This window comes from Crocodylus porosus, unplaced genomic scaffold (assembly GCF_001723895.1).
Source record: "Crocodylus porosus isolate Cpor-Errol unplaced genomic scaffold, CroPor_comp1, whole genome shotgun sequence".
Taxonomy (NCBI): domain Eukaryota; kingdom Metazoa; phylum Chordata; order Crocodylia; family Crocodylidae; genus Crocodylus; species Crocodylus porosus.
This window is the reverse complement of record NW_017728950.1, coordinates 68,344,829-68,366,918: the sequence shown is the minus strand read 5'-3', so window position 1 is coordinate 68,366,918 and position 22,090 is coordinate 68,344,829. Positions and strand designations below refer to the sequence as shown.

General features: G+C 45.1%; 1 protein-coding gene across 2 annotated transcripts in view; it reads right to left on the bottom strand.

The window, feature by feature from the left end:
* CEP78 (centrosomal protein 78) overlaps positions 1-22,090 on the bottom strand; it is a 57,030-nt gene that overhangs the window by 5,632 nt on the left and 29,308 nt on the right. Inside the window, exons 11-13 of one of the 2 annotated variants that reach the window (XM_019555185.1) lie at positions 21,090-21,218; positions 13,575-13,652; positions 11,353-11,519 (exon numbers count right to left, since the gene is read on the bottom strand). In XM_019555185.1, the coding sequence (XP_019410730.1) occupies positions 11,353-11,519; positions 13,575-13,652; positions 21,090-21,218 (374 nt within the window). The remainder of the gene's footprint in view (positions 1-11,352; positions 11,520-13,574; positions 13,653-21,089; positions 21,219-22,090) is intronic. The other variant, XM_019555186.1, reaches the window with a different exon arrangement.

The window sequence follows — 22,090 nt, the reverse complement described above, 5'->3', positions numbered from 1 at the left end:
GGCCTATAGTTTCCCGGGTCCTCCTTCCTGCCTTTTTTGAAGATGGGAACCACGTTGCCCCTCTTCCAGTCCTCCGGTACTTCACCAGAGCACCACGAGTGCTCGTAAAGCCATGCCAGGGGACTTGCAATGACCTTGGCCAGTTCCTTTAGAACTCTAGGGTGGAGATCATCCGGAATGGCTGACTTGAATACATCCAACCCCTCCAGAAGCTCCCTAACTAAATTCTCGCTAACCGGTGGCACAGGTGTGTCTCCCCCGGGGCAGAGGGGGACCCAGCAGGGAGGTAGCTGTTCTCGTCCCTTCTTAGGAAGACGGAGGCAAAGAAATTGTTAAACATGTTGCCGTCTGGTGTGATGACCAAATTTCCCAACGTGTCCTGGAAGGGCCCCACATTACAATAATGTCCATCAGGGGCCTCAAAGCACCAGGAACTGGGGCAGATGGGGCAGCTATGAGGGAGCAGGTGAGGGGGCCTGGCAGGGGTTCCCCCATGGTCCTCTCCCTGCTCTTCCAGCCCCCTACTTACCAGCACACAGTCCAGCTCCCACTCCCTGCTGCAGTGGACGGGGGCTGCCCGAATCATCAAAGCTCTTCAAAGATTTGGAAAGCTTCAAATGGATTTGGACCTTTTAATTGGTCCCCTGATTCGATTCAGATTTGGAGAGTCAGTCAGCAAATCGGGCCAAATCTCCTCCAAATTGAATCAGCACCTGAAGCTTTGCACAGCCCTACAAGATACCCTAACTTCTGTGCCACTGAACTCCACAGGAGTCAAACTAAGCCTCCATAATTTTCTATAGGTTAATGTTTACATCACAATCTGAAAGAGGTTCTCTGACCAAAGGACATATGGGCATCAGGTATGAGAAACTCTGATAACCCTGACAGAAAAAGACAGAGCATACCTGCATGGAAGACAATGTGGGGAATACTGTCACCAAGTGCATCTTCATCAAATTAAAATCTGGAATGTTTCAAACCTAACAATAAGTAATCTAAAATTTTAGTTATCAAAGACATTTCAGGCAGTAGGACCTTGTGGGGCCATCTGAAAAATCTTTTCCATTTTGAAGACTAGGTTTTTTTTTCCTGTTTTGTAGGGAATTATCATGAGCAGTCTTCATTCAATGTACTAAACTAGCCAGTATCCATCTGTTAACGGTAATGATATTGAATCTGAATGAAGCACCTGAAACCCTGGTTCTGTGATAAAAGATCTAGAAGCATGACTGGAAACTGGAGACAGGACAGTGTGAGAACAAAAATCTTGAATAGATGCTGCCATTGCAGAAAGAATGAGGGAGAGACTGGCATGCGCAGAAGAGCTCCTGAATGGAAATTTCCACAGTGTGCCCAGCACGTGCCCCCTGGGTGACCTCAGTAGCTGTCAATCAGCACTGACCTACTTTTCAGCCTTACGCATGCGCAGTTACTTCACAGAACTAGATCTAACACATGCTCAGTTTAAAACTCAATGAGGTAACCGCTCTGGAAGTTTCTAAGAGAATAGCAGCTTGATTGGCCAGAAGGTTGCTATATAAGGCTTGTGAGCCCCCACCCAGGGGTTAGGGCGTTTGGAGAGTTGGTGGGTGTTTGGAGTTGGAGTTAGTGGGTTTTGTTAGTAATCGTTGGTGTGAGAGTTTGGAGAGATCGTGCTCTGTCTGCAAGCAGAGGCTGCCTAGGCAGGGACTGTGAGGCAGATTGAGAGGCTGGGATCCGATCCCCCGGTTCTTTTCATACTTCATACAGCGATTTACTTCTTCGTTACGTTTTCTCGGACTGATTCCTTTTGTTACTGGACTGTTTACAGCTTTCACCTTGACTTCGATTCCGGATCATCCTTACCACTTTGACTTCGGCTTTGTCTTCCGCTTACCTGGCTTTCGACTTTGGTTTCCTGCTTTGACCATCCCGTTGTCCAACACTGGACTGGCGTCACACCATACTGTTCTCCGTTTCACCACGTTACAGTTTTCGTTGTGTTGCGTTTCCCTATACAAACTGTTGACCAGCCCTGGGACTAACAGTGGGCAGCCGTACCTATCCTTCAGGGGGTAGAAAGCAAGGGCTCACTGTGAACCTCGTGGGCCAACAGACCACTTTGTTGTTCCTGTTAATAACTGTAACTGAAGAAAGAATTGTGTCTCCGCCTCAAAGCGTAAGTAAATAAACCCATCTTATTTTGAAACCATACGCTTCCGTGCCACTCAGACTCCACCGCCGCTAATCCCACCTGTTCATGTTCCAATTGCCACCCCGGCCCACAGTGACCTTGGGGCCCGATTCACTTGGTGACCCCCACATGGCATCATGAACAGGATCAACAGGAGGCACAGAGTCTGAGCTGACTGAAAGCTGCCCATGGCGCAGCGGGGTCCGTCCGTCCACTGCCCCGGAGGATCTTTGGAATCGCACAGCCTTCCATCAGGCCGCGAACCAGGCCTCAGCTGCGGTACACGGCTACCTGTCCCTCCTCGGGATGAGCGGAAAGGAGAGGGCCGTCCGGCTCAGTCTGGGAGCCCTGGGCTGCGTGTGACAAGACTCCCGGGCCGTTTATTGTCCGACTGGGCCTGTAACCCCAGACCGTGGAAAGTCTCCGGCCGCGGCAAACCTCAGCCTGGCTCAGGAGCTGGCTCGGTGTGTTAAATACATGACTGAGGGTAGGAAGGAACCCTTTCCAAATCCGTTCCAATGTCCAAGCCTTCCGGGCGGATCGAGGGGCCACGAGCTAATAACGCAGCTCTGTGAGGCCCTGGAGCGAGACGGCAAGAAGACCACGTGGACCGGCCTCCGAAAATGGAAGAAGGGCCGTATAATAAATGTATTATGCCGGGAATACATTTCGTTACTGGGGGAGTTTGTGGATCAGGGGAAACAACTAAAAGCCTCTGCTGAAGCCAAAGACAAAAATTTGACCGAGTGGCCATTACAAGATGGTGCCAGCGGGTCCAAAAGCGCGCCAACACCCGCGCCTACGTCACCGCCCGCTCCGCCCACAAAAAGCCTTCCCCCCGCTGCAACATCACCCGCTGCTCCGCCCATCTGGGGCCCACCTCCCGTGACAGCACCACCTGTTGCACACGTCACCACCCTCGTACGTTGGCCAGTGCCACCTGGAGGACGTACAGGAGAACAGGAACCTGGAAAGTAAAACCACAATGATGAATGCAACCAGAAGCGAAAGTACACAAACATCTGTAACCAAAAGCACGAACGAAACCATAAGCGAAGGGAATAATATGAGAGAAACTACAAGCAAATTGGAACAATTGCAGTCAAACGATTTAGTAACAGCATATCCAATTGCAATGCAGAAACTTGTAACCGACCCTCAAGGGGGAACGAGAATCATGGTAACCACACGATCAAGGACTCGCTCCGAAATGAGCGAGCTTAAGAAGGATACTGCCATTCATAATGATGAGACCCCTATTGCTTGGCTTGGACGGTTGGTAGCGGAAGCCGGCAACGAGACAGTGAATCAGGATGAGGCGCTACAACTAATCCGGAGTTCTGCCTGGAGTAGGGCCAAAGTAGTTGACCCGGTTCCAGTAATGGCAAACTATCATTGGCCAATACCCATACCAGCACTGGCAGTGGAAGCTCTGCAACGTAAAGTTCATGCTTGGCATGAAGGATCAGCTGGCCATGCCAATGCCACATCGCCGATCTACGCGGTTACAGGGGCATCCTATGCCTTGTGGAACCCTGCACACCAAGCACTGAATTTAACACCTGCTCAGGTGCAGGGAGCGTGGCCCCACAGATTTGCAACATCACCAGGGGATGTGCCCTGCCTTGCTGAGGCGCTTGAAGCAGCCACAGAGATTTATGGAGGCAACCAAAATATCACCACCCGATTACTACTGAGTTCATCCATCAATGGCCCTGTTGTCCATACCTTGGGCCAACTGGACCAGTTACAAGGGGCGATGAGAGTAAAGCAGCAAAAGAGTACGTACCCCGTCTCCAACGAAGAACATGGAACCGCCCAAGCTTATCCAATAGAAAATCGCTACCAGAAACCATTAAACAAATCGTACTAACAGCAACCAATGCGAAACTCTCCTCAAACTACACGTAACCAACCACGAAATTCACAAGGTAGAAACCGACCTTATTCGCCACCGCAGAGACTGGCAGTAGAAAGAGCAATGTTCAGTTTCTTGCTGGTGAGATCTGGTCTGTCTAAGGAGAAATTACGATCGCTGGGCGATGAAAGCCAGCGAGCCCTAACAAAGGCGCTAGGCTTCAACGAATATAAACCGAAGCCAAAAAACGAGTGACCGCCGTCGGCGTGAGTCCAGCGACCGGCAGCTGTAACGATTCTAAGAAACTAAGCTATAAACGAAAATCGGACCCCGAATTGAAACCAAGTGAATGCGAAACACGATCTGAAGTAAACCCACAAAACCAAGCGAAATGAAACAAACTGAAACGAATCAAAAGGAACTTAAGTGAAACGTATGAAAAACGAAACCCGAATAAATCAAAACAAAGCAAATGAACCGAACTGAAACGACGCAACTCGAAATGAAACAATTTAAAGCGAGACGAAACGAAACCAAGCGATTCGAAACCAAGCGAACCAAACCAACACGAACACGAACCGAAACTTGAGGAAATCAAATGAAACGACTTGAAGCGGAAAATGGTAAATTTTTTGGTTGAAGAGGTGCAGGAGGAAGGTACAGTCGAACGGACGACTCGTCAAGAGTCCAGAGCGGTAGTGGCAGCAAATTTTTCGAAACCGATAGATAACAACCCAAGGCCGTATGCCTCAATAGAGATGCAACATCTGGACGACCCGATTAGAGTTACGACAGCCAAGTTTTTGTTAGACACCGGAGCACTGGTCAATGTGATTAAACCTTCCATCCCACATAAATGGACAGAAAAAATCATGATGGTACAAGGAATAACTCAGTATCGGCAACGAACTGTGTAAAATTTCTTGTTAAGGGACATGAGAAGCAACTTGAGGTGGTACTAGGACATGTTAACATCCTAGGAGTACCAGGCATACGAGCATTACAATTAAAACATCAGGTGCTTGAGGCACTACCGATTAACACCATACCTGAGAACACGTGGCACCGGCCATCTCTTCAGGTTAGTTCTGTCTGGAAATATTCTCCTATACCTACCAAACCGCAACTTCAAGGCCAATTAGATATGCTGCTTGAAGGATTACTTCAGAAGAAGTCGATTATGCCGATACATGCCAGCGCGTGACTATCTCCGGGGTGGGGAATCCCTAAACCAGGAAAGCCGGGAGAAGTCCGCCTCATTGTAGATTATAGAGAAGTCAATAAACGATGTGCAATTGTAACGCAAGCGTCACCATGTACACTTTTACAGAGTCTACAAGAAATGGCTCAGTACCAGGCTACCAACTGGGTCATGACAACCTTAGATTTGAAAGACATGTTTTTTTCTATCCTGATAAACGACTGTGACGGCATTCTGAACACGTGTATAAAAGGGAAAATCTATTGGTGGAATGTCTGCCCGCAGGGTTATTGCAATGCCCCGGCCCTGGCCACGAGTGCCATTAATGAGAGCCTCGCCAAATTCCATCACCGCCATCTGGAGAGTAAATTGGTGAATATATGGAGCTATATAAATGATATAGCAATTAGGGGGAGAGACAGAAATGTTGGAAAAGATGTTACCCCAAATCTCGTCAAACATCTTAACACCGACGGTTGGGTAGTGAATGAGAAAAAATCCAAGCTCAACCCAATGGACCACATCAGCTTCTTGGGAACTACATTTAATGGAATCACCCGCAGAGGAGTGGCTCATGATGAAATTGATTTCAACATCTGGAACGACAAAATCCCATCCAAGAAAACTGAATTCCAAACATTATTGGGAAAGCTAAATTAGTACAGACATTATATTACACATTTACCAATTTTGGCCCGTATGCAGCGACAGATTAGAGAATGAACAAGAAAGAAAATACCGTGGACACCTAAGGATAGCAAGGCCCTCAGTGAACTAATAACATCAGTTAAGAACACAACTCTTCACTCCATTGACTTAAGTACACCTCTTAACGTTACTATCGGATTTACCACAGAGCACTTGTTTGCTACAGCAACCAATACAGATGGAAATCTAGTTTTTATAGCACATTGAACCATTCAAGCGGCACAACATCGCTATGGAATAGTTGGAAAAACCCTTTTAGCTGCTCAACTTGTCAAGCCATTAGCAGGAGGAAAAGGCAAACTCAAAGCCATCGGAGCGACTCTTCTTCTCCGACTACTTCATGACCAGCCGGATCCCTATTTTCAAGGGGAACGCTCCACTTGGAGTGCCCTAGTACTCAACCATCTTTACCAGTGGCACCTTTGGAAACATGAAGATTTACCTCCACCGACGACCACTGCGAAACAACGAGAGATTACATTATATGGAACAACACAGCCAGCTTGGACGGCATCGGATGGTTCCACCCGTGAAGGCGGGAAGTATGGCTTTTATTGCCATCCATGCTCCGAACATCAGGTCCATCCTGGCTGTGAATCCGCGCAAAAAAATGAGTTATTAGCTTTTTGGGATGTTATCCATCACTGCTTACAGCGACATGACGGAACTCTCCCCGTTCCTGTCATTGCCATTGATTCACACTACATTTACAAGATTGGCACCAGAACAGCCTCACCAAGTGAACATCTAGAATTATGGAATGATATTTACACCCTTTTGTCTGAATTCTCGGTACTTCCACTGTTAAAACATACCTGCTCCCATCAGGATGATACCGATCCTGTTCACCAGAAGATTGATAAATTACTAGAGAACACTACTCATACGGACATTTGTATCAATCAAACCAGCGACCAAGACATATACATCAACCCTCATTTAACTTGGCTACACGACCATTGGGGTCACCCTGGTCCCCGAGCATGTTATAACAAGTGGCATACGAGGACACATGGAGTCCTGAATTATGGAACCCGTTCAGATTGGACACGGGTAGCTCAAGCCTGCGAGGCATGTGCCAAAGAAAAGACTCACTCGACAAGCAAATCAAAGGGTGCTTTAAACGCCAATATTTTCGAACCTTGGAAATCCTGGCAGATGGACCTGCTAGGCCCCTTGCCTGGCACTGAGGCTCCTAATAAAGGACTCAAAATCGTCGATTTAGGGACATGCCAGATGACGGTGGTACCTCTTCGAAAAACACATGCCGCGGCAGTCATAACGGCATTAACAAGTGTTTTTGCTGTCTGGAAGGTGCCAACCACCATCCAGTCAGACGGTGGGCTGCCCTCTACATCAATTGCCATTGGAAAATTTGCTACGCTTCATAACATAGAATGGCACCACCACCTGCCATATCATCCCCAGTCCAACGGGGTTGTTGAACGAGCCGTGGGCCTTTATAAGGAAGCTTTACGTATCAAAAATAACGGAACCTATAAAAATTGGGTCAAAGTGAATCATCAAGTACTTACAAACCTAAATGCAGAAAAATGCCTTTGGCTTGAAAGTAATGTGAAACCGGCAGAGCCGTGGAAGAAAAGATTCAAAATAGCGGAACTTGTATGGGTCTCTCTCCTGGACCCTAAGGACCGATATCCTCGAGTTTTAAAGGGTATTATCCAATCAGCTGAAGAATACCCAAATACGTACCTTGTTGAACTTGCGGACAGTAAACGAGTTATTTTAGTGCACCATAACTGGCTATCGCGGTGAGCTGTTACAGACTCTATCTGATATAACCCCCTGTGTTTCCAGCAAGGGGCATGTGATTGTCTTTTCCACTGGGTGCTGAAAACACAGGAAAAGTAGGCCCGTTAAAGAGTGATATATATAGTTTGTTATGGAACGCACTGCATCCCGTTGGTTTATTATTTCAGATTCACCAACTGAGTGTCACCGGGTCTGAGTAACTGAGAAGTGTCGCTTTGCCGTTCGACTTGAGGAAAACTCTGCATCAAAACCAGCTCAACATCCGGATCAGCGGATACATCAAGAAAATGGCAGCGAAACCAAAGGACGTTACAGCGACTCTTGTGCTTTACTGTATATACTGTACATATGTTGTGGAGATGTCCGAGCCGGATCGATCTAAAAATACGGTACTCTATTTACTCTCGTGGGCTAATGCCACCGGGGATGAAAAGATAGGGGATGGGTTAACGGCCTGTTTACAGATACCCACGTCCGTTGAGGACCCAGTCCTCACCCCTTACGTCGAGCCGTTTAACGTCTCTAATTGGTTTAGCCAAGTCGCGACGAGCTCGACAACCTCCATCAACATCTACATGGACGAGGGTTTGACATCTATTAATTTCTCTTGGCCCCGCAGTTTCACCCTTGATGATCTACCTACCTCCCTTGTAAGGTTTGTTTCGTGAGGGGAGCCCCCTACGCCTGTTCGGCTATTCCCTGGGGAATACATCCTCAAGGGAATGCCTGGTCCCAATCTGACATGTCGATTACTCCGCCCTGGCATATCACCCTCACACCCTGTGGTGAGAAAACTATACCTGTAGTCACCCAGTCCCCTCTGATCAAACCAACTCCTTTAATTGAATGGAATAAGTCTTTGGTTATTGATTTGACTCGACCAGGTCCACTAGGAAACAATTCTTGGTTTGCATTTTATTACCCCACATTACAAGCTGTATTGTTAAGTGCTGCCTGCCACGGCGTCAAGGCCCCTGTGACAGAGTCAGGCCCACCGGAATGAGCGAGGCACGCGTTCCCTTTTCCTGGTGTGTGTTCAAAATTATCCACACCAGTGCTGTCTGGACTAGCATGGGCATGGTCGGACGGGCGGTTGTATACCACCTTACCAGCCACATTGTCCGGAGTTCAATGTTTTTTAAGTTCTATTTTATTTTGTCCCCCGTTAGCAGCTTCGACCGCCCACCCACCTAGTCCGGCTATATTACATCAACAAGCCAGATCTGCCACTCCAGCATGGAGCTCCCTTACCCATGGAGAGAAGGTAGCTCAAGGCCTCAGCTGGGCCTTTGAGGGACTCTTCCTATGGGGCTACACTATAGCTAAAGCTAGGGTAGCATTAGCTGAGCTATCTGAACAAGTTGAGCTCCTGGCGAATCATACGGCAGCAGGTTTTGAGCTAATCAATGAACAGTTACAGGCTGCATCTAAAATGTCAATACAAAATCGGTTGGCGCTGGACACCCTCCTCATTCAACAAGGAGGATTGTGCCAATTTTTAAATCTATCTCGAGATACGTGCTCTATTGGCATACCTAATACATCAATCCCCTTACAAAACCAAGCTATCGAAATTCGGAAAACTGCAGAAAACGTCAACACCATTTCAGGTATAGGCCAAGTGTGGCTGTCCAGGATTTTCAAAGGACTCAGTTGGAATGTTTCATCTTGGCTAACGAATTTGTTAACCCCATTGTTGCTAATTTTTCTGGTTATAATAATAATCACCACTGTTGCGAGTTGTATCTTCCGAATCTTAACTCGGAAAGTAGCGGTGTTGTCAGTCATGCTGTATACAACATTGCCGACAGACGAAACTGCTGGGAATGAAAATGATTGTTAAATTTTAAGTGAAATTCCTCTGCATTGACAGCAAGGGGGCATGTGAGAACAAAAATCTTGAACAGATGCTGCCAATGCAGAAAGAATGAGGGAGAGACTGGCATGCGCAGAAGAGCTCCTGAATGGAAATTTCCACAGTGTGCCCAGCATGTGCCCCCTAGGTGACCTCAGGAGCTGTCAATCAGCACTGACCTACTTTTCAGCCTTACGCATGTGCAGTTACTTCACAGAGCTAGATCTAACACATGCTCAGTTTAAAACTCAATGAGATAACTGCTCTGGAAGTTTCTAAGAGAATAGCAGCTTGATTGGCCGGAAGGTTGCTATATAAGGCTTGTGAGCCCCCACCCGGGGGTTAGGGCATTTGGATAGTTGGTGGGTGTTTGGAGTTGGAGTTAGTGGGTTTTGTTAGTAATCGTTGGTGTGAGAGTTTGGAGAGACCGTGCTCTGTCTGCAAGCAGAGGCTGCCTAGGCAGGGACTGTGAGGTAGATTGAGAGGCTGGGATCCGATCCCCCGGTTCTTTTCATACTTCATACAGCGATTTACTTCTTCGTTATGTTTCCTCAGACTGATTCCTTTTGTTACTGGACTGTTTACAGCTTTCACCTTGACTTCAATTCCAGATCATCCTTACCACTTTGACTTCAGCTTCGTCTTCCACTTACCTGGCTTTCGACTTTGGTTTCCTGCTTTGACCATCCCGTTGTCCAGCACTGGACTGGCGTCACACCATATTGTTCTCCGTTCTTCGTTTCACCACGTTACAGTTTTTGTTGTGTTGTGTTTCCCTATATGAGCTGTTGACCAGCCCTGGGACTAGCAGTGGGCAGTCGCACCCATCCCTCAGGGGGTAGAAAGCAAGGGCTCACTGTGAACCTCGCGGGCCAACAGACCCCTTTGTTGTTCGTGTTAATAACTGTAACTGAAGAAAGAATTGTGCCTCTGCCTCAAAGCGTGAGTAAATAAACCCATCTTATTTGGAAAACAGCAAGTAGAAATGTCCTACCTAATATAGAAGTATGAAAATCAATTTAGTCTCATCTAGCTCTGATAGTTACCCTGGAGCTTACAGGGAACAGTGAAAAGGTATACAGTAGCTTCTGGCTCAACTAAAGAAAGGCATTTGTTAGGAATCCTGGATTTACATCTTCTCTCAAACAGAGCCTAATATTTGTGCTTTCTCGTAACAACCAGGTCTACAACGAGATCTCTCCAATGGTAGAGTGTAAACTTTGTGATAGCTTTCTGCAATTACCACTCACGATTGGTATTGCCTGTTCAGGAAATTCACCAAGTTTCTGCTGGTTCTCATCAGGTGAGAATGAAAAAAAAGTAAAATCTAGGTTGGAGTTGGGGAAGAAACAGAAAGAAAACTGATGGAAGTTCACAGAGGGAGTTGTCTCTGGAATTTATGGACATTCCTTCCTGACTGTAGAGACCATCTATCTGAAACTATATCAAACCATGATAAAACTAATTACTAGTTTTTTCTCCAAGACCAACAGAGATTTACTACCTGGAAGAGAAACCATTTTAAGGGCCACCTCTATCACTGTGAAATGGAATGAAGCTATAAGCAAAGTTTATGCAACTAAAAATCATAGGTACAACATGATTTGCTGTGGGTTGAGAGAGAAAAAAAATAAGACAGGGAGGCCCTGAAGAGAGGAAGTTTATCTTTGTCTCTGGACTTACAGACACTTTGGAGAAAAGGCACGTATTATCAAGAAAAAGACCCCAGGGAAGAGGTTGTGGTAAAAGAAATAAAATACTCAAATATAAAGGCAACTTACCCAGCATCTTTAAGAAGATCCAAAAAGGCATGAAACTTTTTAAAAGAATTCTCAATGCTGCCAAGAACACCTTCATCTTCCAAAATCGTATTAGTTACTGATTGTGCATGAAGTACTTCTGACAGAGAGAAGTTCAGGTTCCTTAATCTGGCATTTTCAACTTCTAGCTATTAAAAACAGAAGGAAAAATATCACTTACTGTTATCACTGGAGGACTATACATTGTTTTTTCAAAGCTTATTAGCATGTCTACACTGATCATTGTAATGCAGCATAAAGATATGCCCAATGGCTTTAAACCAAACCAATTATTTCAATTAGCTATCTAGAACAGCTTCAAGCTCCATGTGGACTAACTGACCCTGATGAGAATTAGTTTGTGTACAGCTCCATACTCCTGTGGCCAGACATTTTACAATAGTGGTGTCCAACCTTTTTACCCCATGGGCCAGATAAACCGCACCCAGTCCAGGTGCGAACAAGATCTGGCTGGTGGGCTTGATCAAGCTGGCGTGTGGAACGGCATGGGGGGCCCCATTTAATTGAGGTCCAAATTGAATTGGAAGACTGTGACTGTGCCTGCCTCTCCCCAGGCAGGGGAAGCTGTGGGAGAAGCCCCCATGGCTGCCCTGCCCAGCCCCAGCCCCCGCCTGGCCCCAACCTCCCAGCACTTAAAAGCAAAAAAAACCCCAGCACTCACCAGCTGTAGCAGCAACAATCAGGGCCTCTGGGAGCTTGTGGCAGTGTCCTCCCGCACAGGGTGGGGCAGTGGGGATTGCCCCCCCCACCTGCCACCCATGCAGCAGATGCCCCATGGCACGAGTGCAGCGCAGCCTCGACAGGGCGCCATGCACTGTCTGGGAGCTGGGGCTGCTGGGGATGAGCAGCGCCAGGCTCTGAGTGATTGCTGGAGCCACCACAGCTCCCACGCAGCGTGCAGTGCCCTGCCAAGCCCCACTGCACCTATGCTATGCAACAGCTGCCCCATGGGTGCCAAGTGAAGGGGGGCAACCCCTGCTGCCCCCCCGCCCCCCACTGCTCCATGATGCACAGGGAGGGCTACCACGAGCCCCCAGAGGCCCTGATTGCCGCTGCTACAGCCAGTGAATGCAGGGTGGGGGTTTTTTTTTTGTTTTTTGTTTTTTAAAGGTGCTGGGAGGCTGGGGCCAGGTAGGGGAGCCATGAGGGCTTCTCCCACGGCTCCCCCTGCCTGGTGTGAGGCAGGGTCAGCTGGAAGAACTGTGGGAGAACCTGCAGTCGCCCGGCTGTACCTGCCTTTCCCTGGTCAATCCGAATCTCCAAATCAGCACCGAAACAGATTCGACCGAATCAAAACAGAACAGTGATCTGAAGCACCAAAACAAATCACTGTCCCTCCAAAACGGCTGAATCCGAAACTGAAACAAAACATAGCTGTTTCGCACAGTCCTAGGCACAGCCCCTGATCTGTCTACCGGGGGGGACAAGGAGCAGCCTGGTCTTGATCCAGACAGGGGCAGATCGACCCTGATCCTGACTTAGAGGGCGAAAGCAGCCCAGCCCCAAACCAGATACACCAGAGTGGTGGGAGCAGCATGACCCTGATCCAGATGCACTGGGGTAGGAGAGGGCAAGGCAGGGCGTTCCCAATATGAACATGCCGTGGGGTGAGAAGTGGGTAGAGCGGAGGGGACGACCCAAATCCTTTAATACATATATCCTGTTCCTTGATGCTGAAGTTTGTTGAAGAGATTCCTACTTCTTGGTTAAACTCTACCCAAAAGAATTTTCCACTATCTTTCAATAATTAGTTAATTCTTTGCCCACTTTAAATAATACTCAGAAGATTAACCACTCAATAGAAAACAAACAATGAAAATGGCTTGGAGGTAGGATGCCGTAAGCAGACTTATACAGTAGCTATAGTTCAAGGCTCTGTCATAACATCAATAGTAGGGGAACTAAAGGGCAAACACACACATTACTAAATTTAGGTTTCGTCATTGCCCAAAGGTTGGTAAATGACATGGATTACTTTGAGCCAAGAATCTGGATGCAGCTAAAATCCTAAAAAAAAAAAAAAAAAAAAAAAAAAAAAAAAAATTCTCTTTGCCTATTTTGATGCAACTGGTTCACAACATATTAATACATATATAATTGTTATTAATAGTCACTCCATTATAATAGCTAAACCATTATATAGCTCTCCAAGCAAATTTTGATATTACAAAACTAATCACTACCTCCATTATCCTTTCATCGGCTTTTACTCTTGCTCTTCTTTCTTCCTTTAATCTTAGTAGACATTCCTCCAACTCCATCTGTTAGAAAGCAAAACATTCATTTCTAAAATGTAAGAGTATACCAGGGACCTGGTGGTCCCACGCTTACCAGGGTGACAATCACTGGCATGCTCCACAGGCAACTGACTCACGGTCAGCCCCAAGGAAAAGTGGCAAGCCCACAGGATGACAGCATGCTCCACCACGCCCCCACTCCTGGGGCAGGATGGGCAGCTGGTGAGCAGTGCACTCTCCATGGGCCCATCCCCCAGTGCTGAGTGAGAACCAGAAGCCAGGCTCCACATGGGCCTAGAGCCTAGCCTGAGAAGAGGGCAAGCGGCTGCAAGTGCCGGAGCTCATGAGCCCTTCTGGGGCTTTCCATACCCGGTGGCAGCCACAAGACACATGGGGGCAGGCAGGGATCTGACCTCCCGATATCCTTTATAGCAGGTGCGGGCAATTATTTTGGGTGGAGGGCCGCTTACTGAGTTTTGGCAAGACATAGAGGGCCGCATGACAGGCAGCCAGGGGCAAATAACTATTTATTTTCTAAATTTTTTAGGGGCCCCATAGAATGGCCTGGCAGACTGCATGCGCCCTGCATTTTGCCCACCCCTGCTTTATAGTTACACCAAGTCATGGTGGACAAGATACAAAAATAGGAGAATAAGACATACATTGAATGTGTGGCGCCCAGGCTCCACCCCAGTGTGGCCATTCAACCTGGATGTTTCTACCATACTAAATTGCAACACTGCATACTAAGACCATACTAAATTGCAACATTAAATTTATTTAACAATCGCTTTTGTTCCTAAATTGATGAACACCTTTAGTTCATAAAATTATACCTACAATACCTGGCCTACAAGAATGCAATTTACTGGTTTACTAATGTGCAACTTTGGAATGGTGAGGAGTTTTGACAGTAAAGGAATGAAAGGGAAATACTTTTTTCTTTTCTAATAAAATGACAAATCAATTTTACTAGACTAAAATACAGTACAGTATTTTTCAAATTTAAACACTATTGCCAACAATTTACAATAAAGATTCTTTTTTGTGCCTCCAACATTAAATGGAAAAATAATTTCCATATTTTTTTTTATATTTGCCTTGCATAGAAGATAAAATATGCTTAGCTGATCAGGATCTCAGACTGGGGTTAGGCAAAGTAAAATATATTTATGCTTTGGTATATTTTTCTTATCCATTTCCATGAAGTAAGAGGAATACAATATCTTGAAGTTTTAGGTGTTCCCCTCAGATAACAGAACTCCCCCCATCCCCAATAAAACCTAATTCAAGCAGATTGTTATTTTATTGAATTTTGCTCACTAAATTTTTCAGGATTACAAGCCCTTTGGAAAGGGTAATAAAATTGTAGTTATTATAACAAGGAAACAAAAGAAAATAATCTTAATCTAAATCACTGTGGATAAACGAGCAGCACTACACCAGGTTAACACTGATATGCCTGTTTTATTTTATACCCTGCTGCAATATTCCTGAAGTGCATAGGATCTTTCAATATTTAAAAAGACAAAGAGCTGAACTAATTAAAGGGATGGTTGGCAACAAGCCTAGTACAAAGAAATAGTTTGAACTCAAACAAAAAGACGGTCATCATCTCAGAAACTATTTTTTCCAGAAAGATTGCCCACCTGCATTGACAACACAGATTTTATATACAGCTTCTGAACTTTTCAGAGAGCAGTCTTTCAGGACCATGTTCTACAACAGCGGTTGGCAACCCCCAGCATGCATGAAGCCATTTTGCTCAGCATGCCACAGGTGGCCAGGAGGCTGCAGGCCCTCCTGCAAGAAGCCCACTCTGTGGTAGGCTGAAGCAGAGCCTGGCCGGCTATGGCAGGTGAGGTCTGGGTGCAGCAGGGTGCCCCTTCAAGCTACAAGCCCAAGGCAAAGGGCCACAGAGCCAGGACCACCTTGGCAGGGGGGATGGGGGGGGTGGCTCCCACCTGCAAATATCCCCTCCCAGAGGCTCTGCAGTTCTGGAGGGGAGGCAGTCACTGTGACAACCAGCAAACAGCTGGCAGTGGTCACCTAACAGAGCCCGTGCGTGAGGCCAGATTTCCCTTCCGGGCTGGGGTGCACAGGGGCTGTAGGACATAAGAGGGAAGAGGGAGGTGGCAAGTGCCAGGGTGAGAGGCCAGTATGGGAGGAGGGCTCCCTCAGCTGCCTTGCAAGCAGAGGCTTCCACTCCATGCGCTCTGCCCCAATACGATCCCAATTCACATTCCCCTCAGGATGCGTCTGCACCACCAGCAGCTAAGAAGCAGCACCTCAACCAGGGACCATGGACAGGCACGAGCCCCATCACCCCAGATAGGAAGTCCCCATGCCAGCTGCAGCTAGAGCACCTTGCAATGGCAGCAGCAGTACCGTCAGCAGGGTTCTAGTAGTTTCCTCCATCACTGCTCCAGGGAAGCCAAAAAATGCTTCATGATAGCGTGCTTTGGGGCCAGTGAGGAGCCTCAAGCTGCAGAAGGGGGAGACCTACCAGGGCAGCCCCACCACACCTTGCTGCCAAAGCCTCTTCCCCTCACCCCACCTGCAGCAGCAGCAGCTCCCTTCCTTCAGTGACAGCGCCCCGGGCACATCTCTAGTACACGCTAGAGCTGCAATGACTGCACAAACCTGCTGGACACCCAGTGTAGTTCAGGGCCTTTGCTCCCTCATGAAGTTGCCTAAGAAACAAAATCAGCCAACTAGGGTTTCAGGCCATAACTGGCTGGGAAGGAGACAGCCTAAGAGTCACCTTCCATGGAAGAAGGACTCCCTCTTACAAATGATCCTGTTTAGAGATACGTACAAAAACAAGGGCACCTGGCAGGGAAGGGACAGGGGCACTGCAACCCCACCCCCACCATCCGCCCATGGTAGGTACACATGCACCCACTGCCAGCAACAAGAATCGTGTGCCTCACAACTCTCCTGCTATCTTCCCCTAGCACGCCAAGTCAAGGCGTAGGTTAAGGATGGGGTGTTTTTGGCACTCCCCTCAAAAACACTGCTGATCCCTATATTACAACTTTGAAGTCTATATAAGGAGAAACAGACCCAACTAGCACTGAGTTCCTCTCTCTACTATCAAAACTCTATTATTAGTGTATACAATTGTAGGGAAGGAGGGAGCTTAGTTCACATCTATGCAAGCAATCTAGCTCCTATGAGTGACAGAGAGTCTGCAACAGGAGGCATTTTAAAAATAATCCCTGTCTGGAAGTTGAAAAGGCATCAATTATTTCAGGAATAGGAGGAAGAGATCTAGAAATAAGCAAGAGGTAATATGCAGTTCCATAATACTTAGTCACTGGGAGGGCTATGCTTAACTGTTGTTTGGACTGTAGAAGGCTTAAGAATTAATTACCCAATAAAAACAGAACCTCTTAACTTGATAATTCAATTTGACAATGCTTAATTTGGGACTTCAGCTATTCTCCTTGCAAGAGTTTCTTTATAATCTTGAGATGAAAAGGTTATAGGTTCAAGTAAGGTGCCTCAAGATCCTTTCAAAGGTGTTGTGGGGTGCCACAAAACATGATCACTGTTAGGTTTGCGAACAGATAAACCCGGAGATTTCAAATAGAAATCCACAGTTGTTGTCTAAGTTCTCTGCAACAGAAAAAAGTGTCTGTTATTTTTCTGCAGGCAAAAACAAAAGTGAAAACTAAGAGATGTACTTTCTAAGAGGTACTTCAAGTCTAAAAAGGCTGAGAGTCATTGCCTTACAGAAACTTATGTTGGAGATTAATCTAACTGGTTGCAGTTTTTTCCCTCCCTTCTCAAGTACTGAAGGTATTTATCTATTATACTTGGGACTTGGTCTTTAGCCATCCTGAATCAAGAAAAAGAGGAATTTGCAAAAGGAGTCAGAGGGGCTTAGGAAAACAGAATTCCAATGAAAACAGAACTTTGAGAAATGTTCATATGTTTCACTCCATGCTAAGAACACCAAGTCAGGAGTAGCCAATCTTTCTGGCAGGCATACCACAAATTTTGCCCTGCCCCCTCCCCAAGTGCCACTCTGAGTCCCATCCCCCGGAAGTGTACCTGACAGTGGCACAATTGCTGCAAGTTTGCTACCCCTGCCCTAAGCAGTATAATAAAATAGTCTTTTTAAAAAAAGGGGACAGCAAGCAACAGATGACACTACATTCCCACTTACTGCCTATATAAAAAGAAAGGCACTAATAGTTGAGAACGCAATCCTCTTCTATAGAATTAACTGATTGACTGAGGACAGCACGACAGAGGTAGGTTGAATATGTATTACAGAAAATAGCAACCAGGAAGTTACACTTTTTCAAGTTGACAAGCCTTTTCTACATCAAGCTGGAATCTATGCAAGCAAAATGTAAGGAACTTTCAGATCAGCCATTATCACAAACTTAAAGAATTCTTAAAGTGTTACTTTACAAAATCAATTAAGTTTTTCTCAAACGTGTCCAAGCAAATCTTCTGTTTTAGGTTTTGATTCTGCAGCATACTTTTGCTCTACGAACAAATCTGATAAAGCATTCAAAGGTAACATTTTTTTCATTTTAGTATTTGTTATCTGGTTGAATCACTGAATTTCTTTCCAAGGTAAAGATTTAATGATAATAGAGGTTTATACGTAAATAATTTATTAAGAAAAACATCCCTACAAAACTTTTTTAGGTCTGGCTAACAAATTGAGTCTGCTGCTTTTGTATATTGTAAGAAATAAGCTACTAAATCATCATTACATACTTGCTCCATTAAAAATATATTATTCTTTTACACATACATGTGTGCGTGTGCATATATATACATATACACATGCACATAATGCATGTATAATGTATGCATGCGTGTAGATTATAAATTTTTCCAATCATCTACACAAAGGCATAGCACCTACAGTTCAAACAAAACAGAATTCAGTGGTATTTAAACAAGATGGTGAGTGCTTTGCGTGATACATACCTGCAATATCTAACAAGTAACTATCTGATAAATGTGTACCAAATTCACTACTGAAAGGAACAATAACATTTTATGTTGACTATTCGACTAAGTAATATTAGAAACCTAATTTTCAAATGAGAATGGCTTGTGCTGACAAATTGGTGGGTACTGAAGCATACTGATGTGCAAACTTTGCTATGCAGCCTTGCTACCCACTTTTGAAAATCTGGATTCAGTCCCTAGGCTAAAATTTTCTTTAAAAAAGTATGTCATGATGAACTACACATAGACTGTAAGGCTGGTCCTAATGATGGAAATCTATTAACCTAAATAGCAGTTTCCCAGACATACAAGTGAACTTTTTGGTACCTACACAAAATTTGCAATTCTGTCACCCACTGTTATCAAGTAGTTTGGACACATAAGCATACGAGTATATACTGCATGTGTTCAGTAGGCTATGTATTGGCCAGATAGATACATGGCCACGTATAGGGACTTACTAAAGTAAAAAATGCATTGTACAATGGCTCCTTAAATCTTGCAGTTTCCCCTGCATGCCTCCCCACCTTCTCTCCCCCCCGCACTCACTCCTGGTCAGCAGGGAGACAAAAAGCATAGTTTTAAATACGACATGGTTTTTGCCTTAAACTCCTTTGCAATTATAGTATTGAATAAGATTGCTTAACACTAGGCAGTTATGAAGAAGAACCTAGCACTAAAAGCATCAAAATGCAGAAGGGTTGGGTGGGAGCATAACACAGGAACAGTTGGATAAGTTGTTGAACCAATTTCCAAGTTTTCCCCTTTTACTTTTTAAATACTAATGAATAGCTAAGTAGCAGGTTAACAATCTTTAAATATATATATTACCAGCTGTAATAGTAACATAAGAATGAGAGACTGCATGATCTGGAAAGTGAAGTTCAAGACAGCAATTATAGTTTTATAGCCCTTGGGAATTTCCCCATGTGTTTAACAAAGCAAATCCAAGTGCTTCCGATTCCCTCTAGTGGAAAGAAGAGGCATATCAGTTCCCATTTTAATTTAGACTTAAATGCAATTTCCACAACTTTGTCAAAATCTTAGAATCAATTTACCTTGTTTTTAAAAGTAATATCTTGTTTTAATAACACTTCAAACTTAAAGAGCCTGTAGGCTCACATTTTTTTAGTAAGAGCAGTAATTAAAAATGTATAACCTTCAAAAAACAAATTCTGTCATCTTTACTTATATCCAGGAATTATTTGATTCCAACAAGGTTACTGAAGTATATCTGGTACTACACTTAATGTAAATAAGAGCATCAAACTCTTGTTTCCATTGAAAGGAGCTTGTATTGTCAGCTGGTGTTTGGGAACACTTCAAAAAGTACTAAATTAGTCTCTGTCCTCTCACAAAGAGAAGCTCTGGTTCCATATAAACAAATATCTACTTTTTTCTCTCTCTCCTCTCCCCCTCCATCTGAAACTGTTAAAAACCAAAGTGTTTCTTTCACATTAGAACATGTACCAAAAATAGTCGGTCAAGTCAAAGTCAGTCATTCAGCTACCCCCTGAATCTTCAACAATTCTTCTTATATGGGTCAAAGAGTAATTTAGTATTTAATTTTTATTAAGTTGGCTTATGCAAAAAATGCTGTCCTTGATATCATTGAGAAATCTTTAAAACTATACATAGTGCAAGGTGAGATACAATGGCTTCAAATGTAGTTACCTGAAGCAAAAAAAATCATTGCAGTTGTGGTTTAAATAAAGTTAATTTGATGGTAAAACATCTCCTGAAGCTTAATTTATCAACTGCCACCATTTCAGTGTATAGTTATCTAGTTATTCTGCCCCCGGGGGGGCAGGGGGGGTGAATTATAATGCCACTAACGTAACAGAGTTACTGAGCCACTAAAACAAACCCTTAAATTTTCCTTTCCTTTTCATACACCATTAGCCCCACACTACATGAAGATGTTTGCAGCAGCTGTCAGATAGCCTTGCTATAACTCTTCATTTTGTTAGATACAGCTAGAAAACAATCAGAAGAAATAAGAAAAAAGCAAGAGGCAAATAAAGAGAGATTACTATAAAGCTGCACTGTAAATGGAGCTTGTAAATGGAGCTTTAAAATACGTCTAATTTCATTTGACTTTTAAAAACGTTTTATACAATGTACATTACTTTAACAGTAAGAAACTGCTTAAAAATACACTTCATTCCTTTATTCATTTAACGAAATACCACAAATAATAACCTTATTGTTGCTTTAATGTCACATATCACAGCCTGAGAAAGAGGAAAGTGAGTTCTTATTCATTACAGTTCTGATTCAACAAGGTACTTACTTTAAAGCATGTCCTCAATGGGACTGAGGTCTATATGTTACACAGTACAGCAGAAGTATAAAAATATTCAGATTGCGTTACTTAATCCTCTTAAGCATTAGGTTCTAAAATCCCTTTCCTGCTAAAACTGAACCTTTATAATATCATTTGACTTCTATAACTATCTAACACACAAAATTACTTCATACCTGTAATTGCTGATATTGTTTTACATTCAATTTATCTGCAGACTTTGTTACATCAGGATCATGCATAACGTCCTCAGTCTCAGAAGTAGAAGCACTTTCCACTGTCACTTTCACAGGAATGCCTGTCTGCTTGTATAAAACAACCACACCCAGTATATTATTAAATAATACTTGATGAAGAAATAGCATTAGTAACTGCTTCATTTGGAAGCCATTTTATTCATAGAATTCCTTCTTCTAAATTAGTTATGACATATTAATTTCACAGTCATGCACAATCTAGAAGTAAAGTAGGCCTAAAAAAATATAGTTAATCCTTTGCAAAGAATGTCTATGCTAAAATGAAACAATCTGCACCAGTAGGAGCAAACTTTCACTTCATTTACAACCTCTTTGGTCTGTGAAGACACTACGGGGATGGCCTCTAGCATGAGGTACCTGCAGCACACGTCACGCAGAAGCACAAGCAGCAGCTGGTGCACTACACACTGCCCTGCACCACCGGCTGGGGCTGGGGCTGCAGTGCAGCGGGGAGAACCAATGCCATGCTCCACAGCAGCAGCAGGAAGCGGAGTGTGGCTCTGGTCTGGGTCGTGCTGCAGGTAGCAGAAAGACGGCAAGGGGCTCTAGGTGGTTGCCATCCTGCCCAGAGCAAGTCTGGCCCCAAGGCAAACTGGAGGAAGGAGGAGATGATGCCTGTGGCACCCTGTACCTCAGGCTGGGGCCCCCACACTGTGCCAGACAGCCTGGCCACGGCCCCCTTCCGCCTCTAGGCAGCATTTCCTGGCCACCCTACCCCTGTCCCAGAGAGCATAGGTACCAGCCCCCAGCACTGCCAGCCTGGCCACGCAGCTCCCAGCCACTCCCAAAAGACCCTTCCCCCTACTGGAGAAGCAGGTGCAGGTGCCTCTGAGCAGGGCCTGCTGGCAACAGCATGGAGCTGGGCTCCGGTAGCACTAAGTGCTGCCTCAGCCCCCCTGCCCCAGTACAGCCCTCTTGCC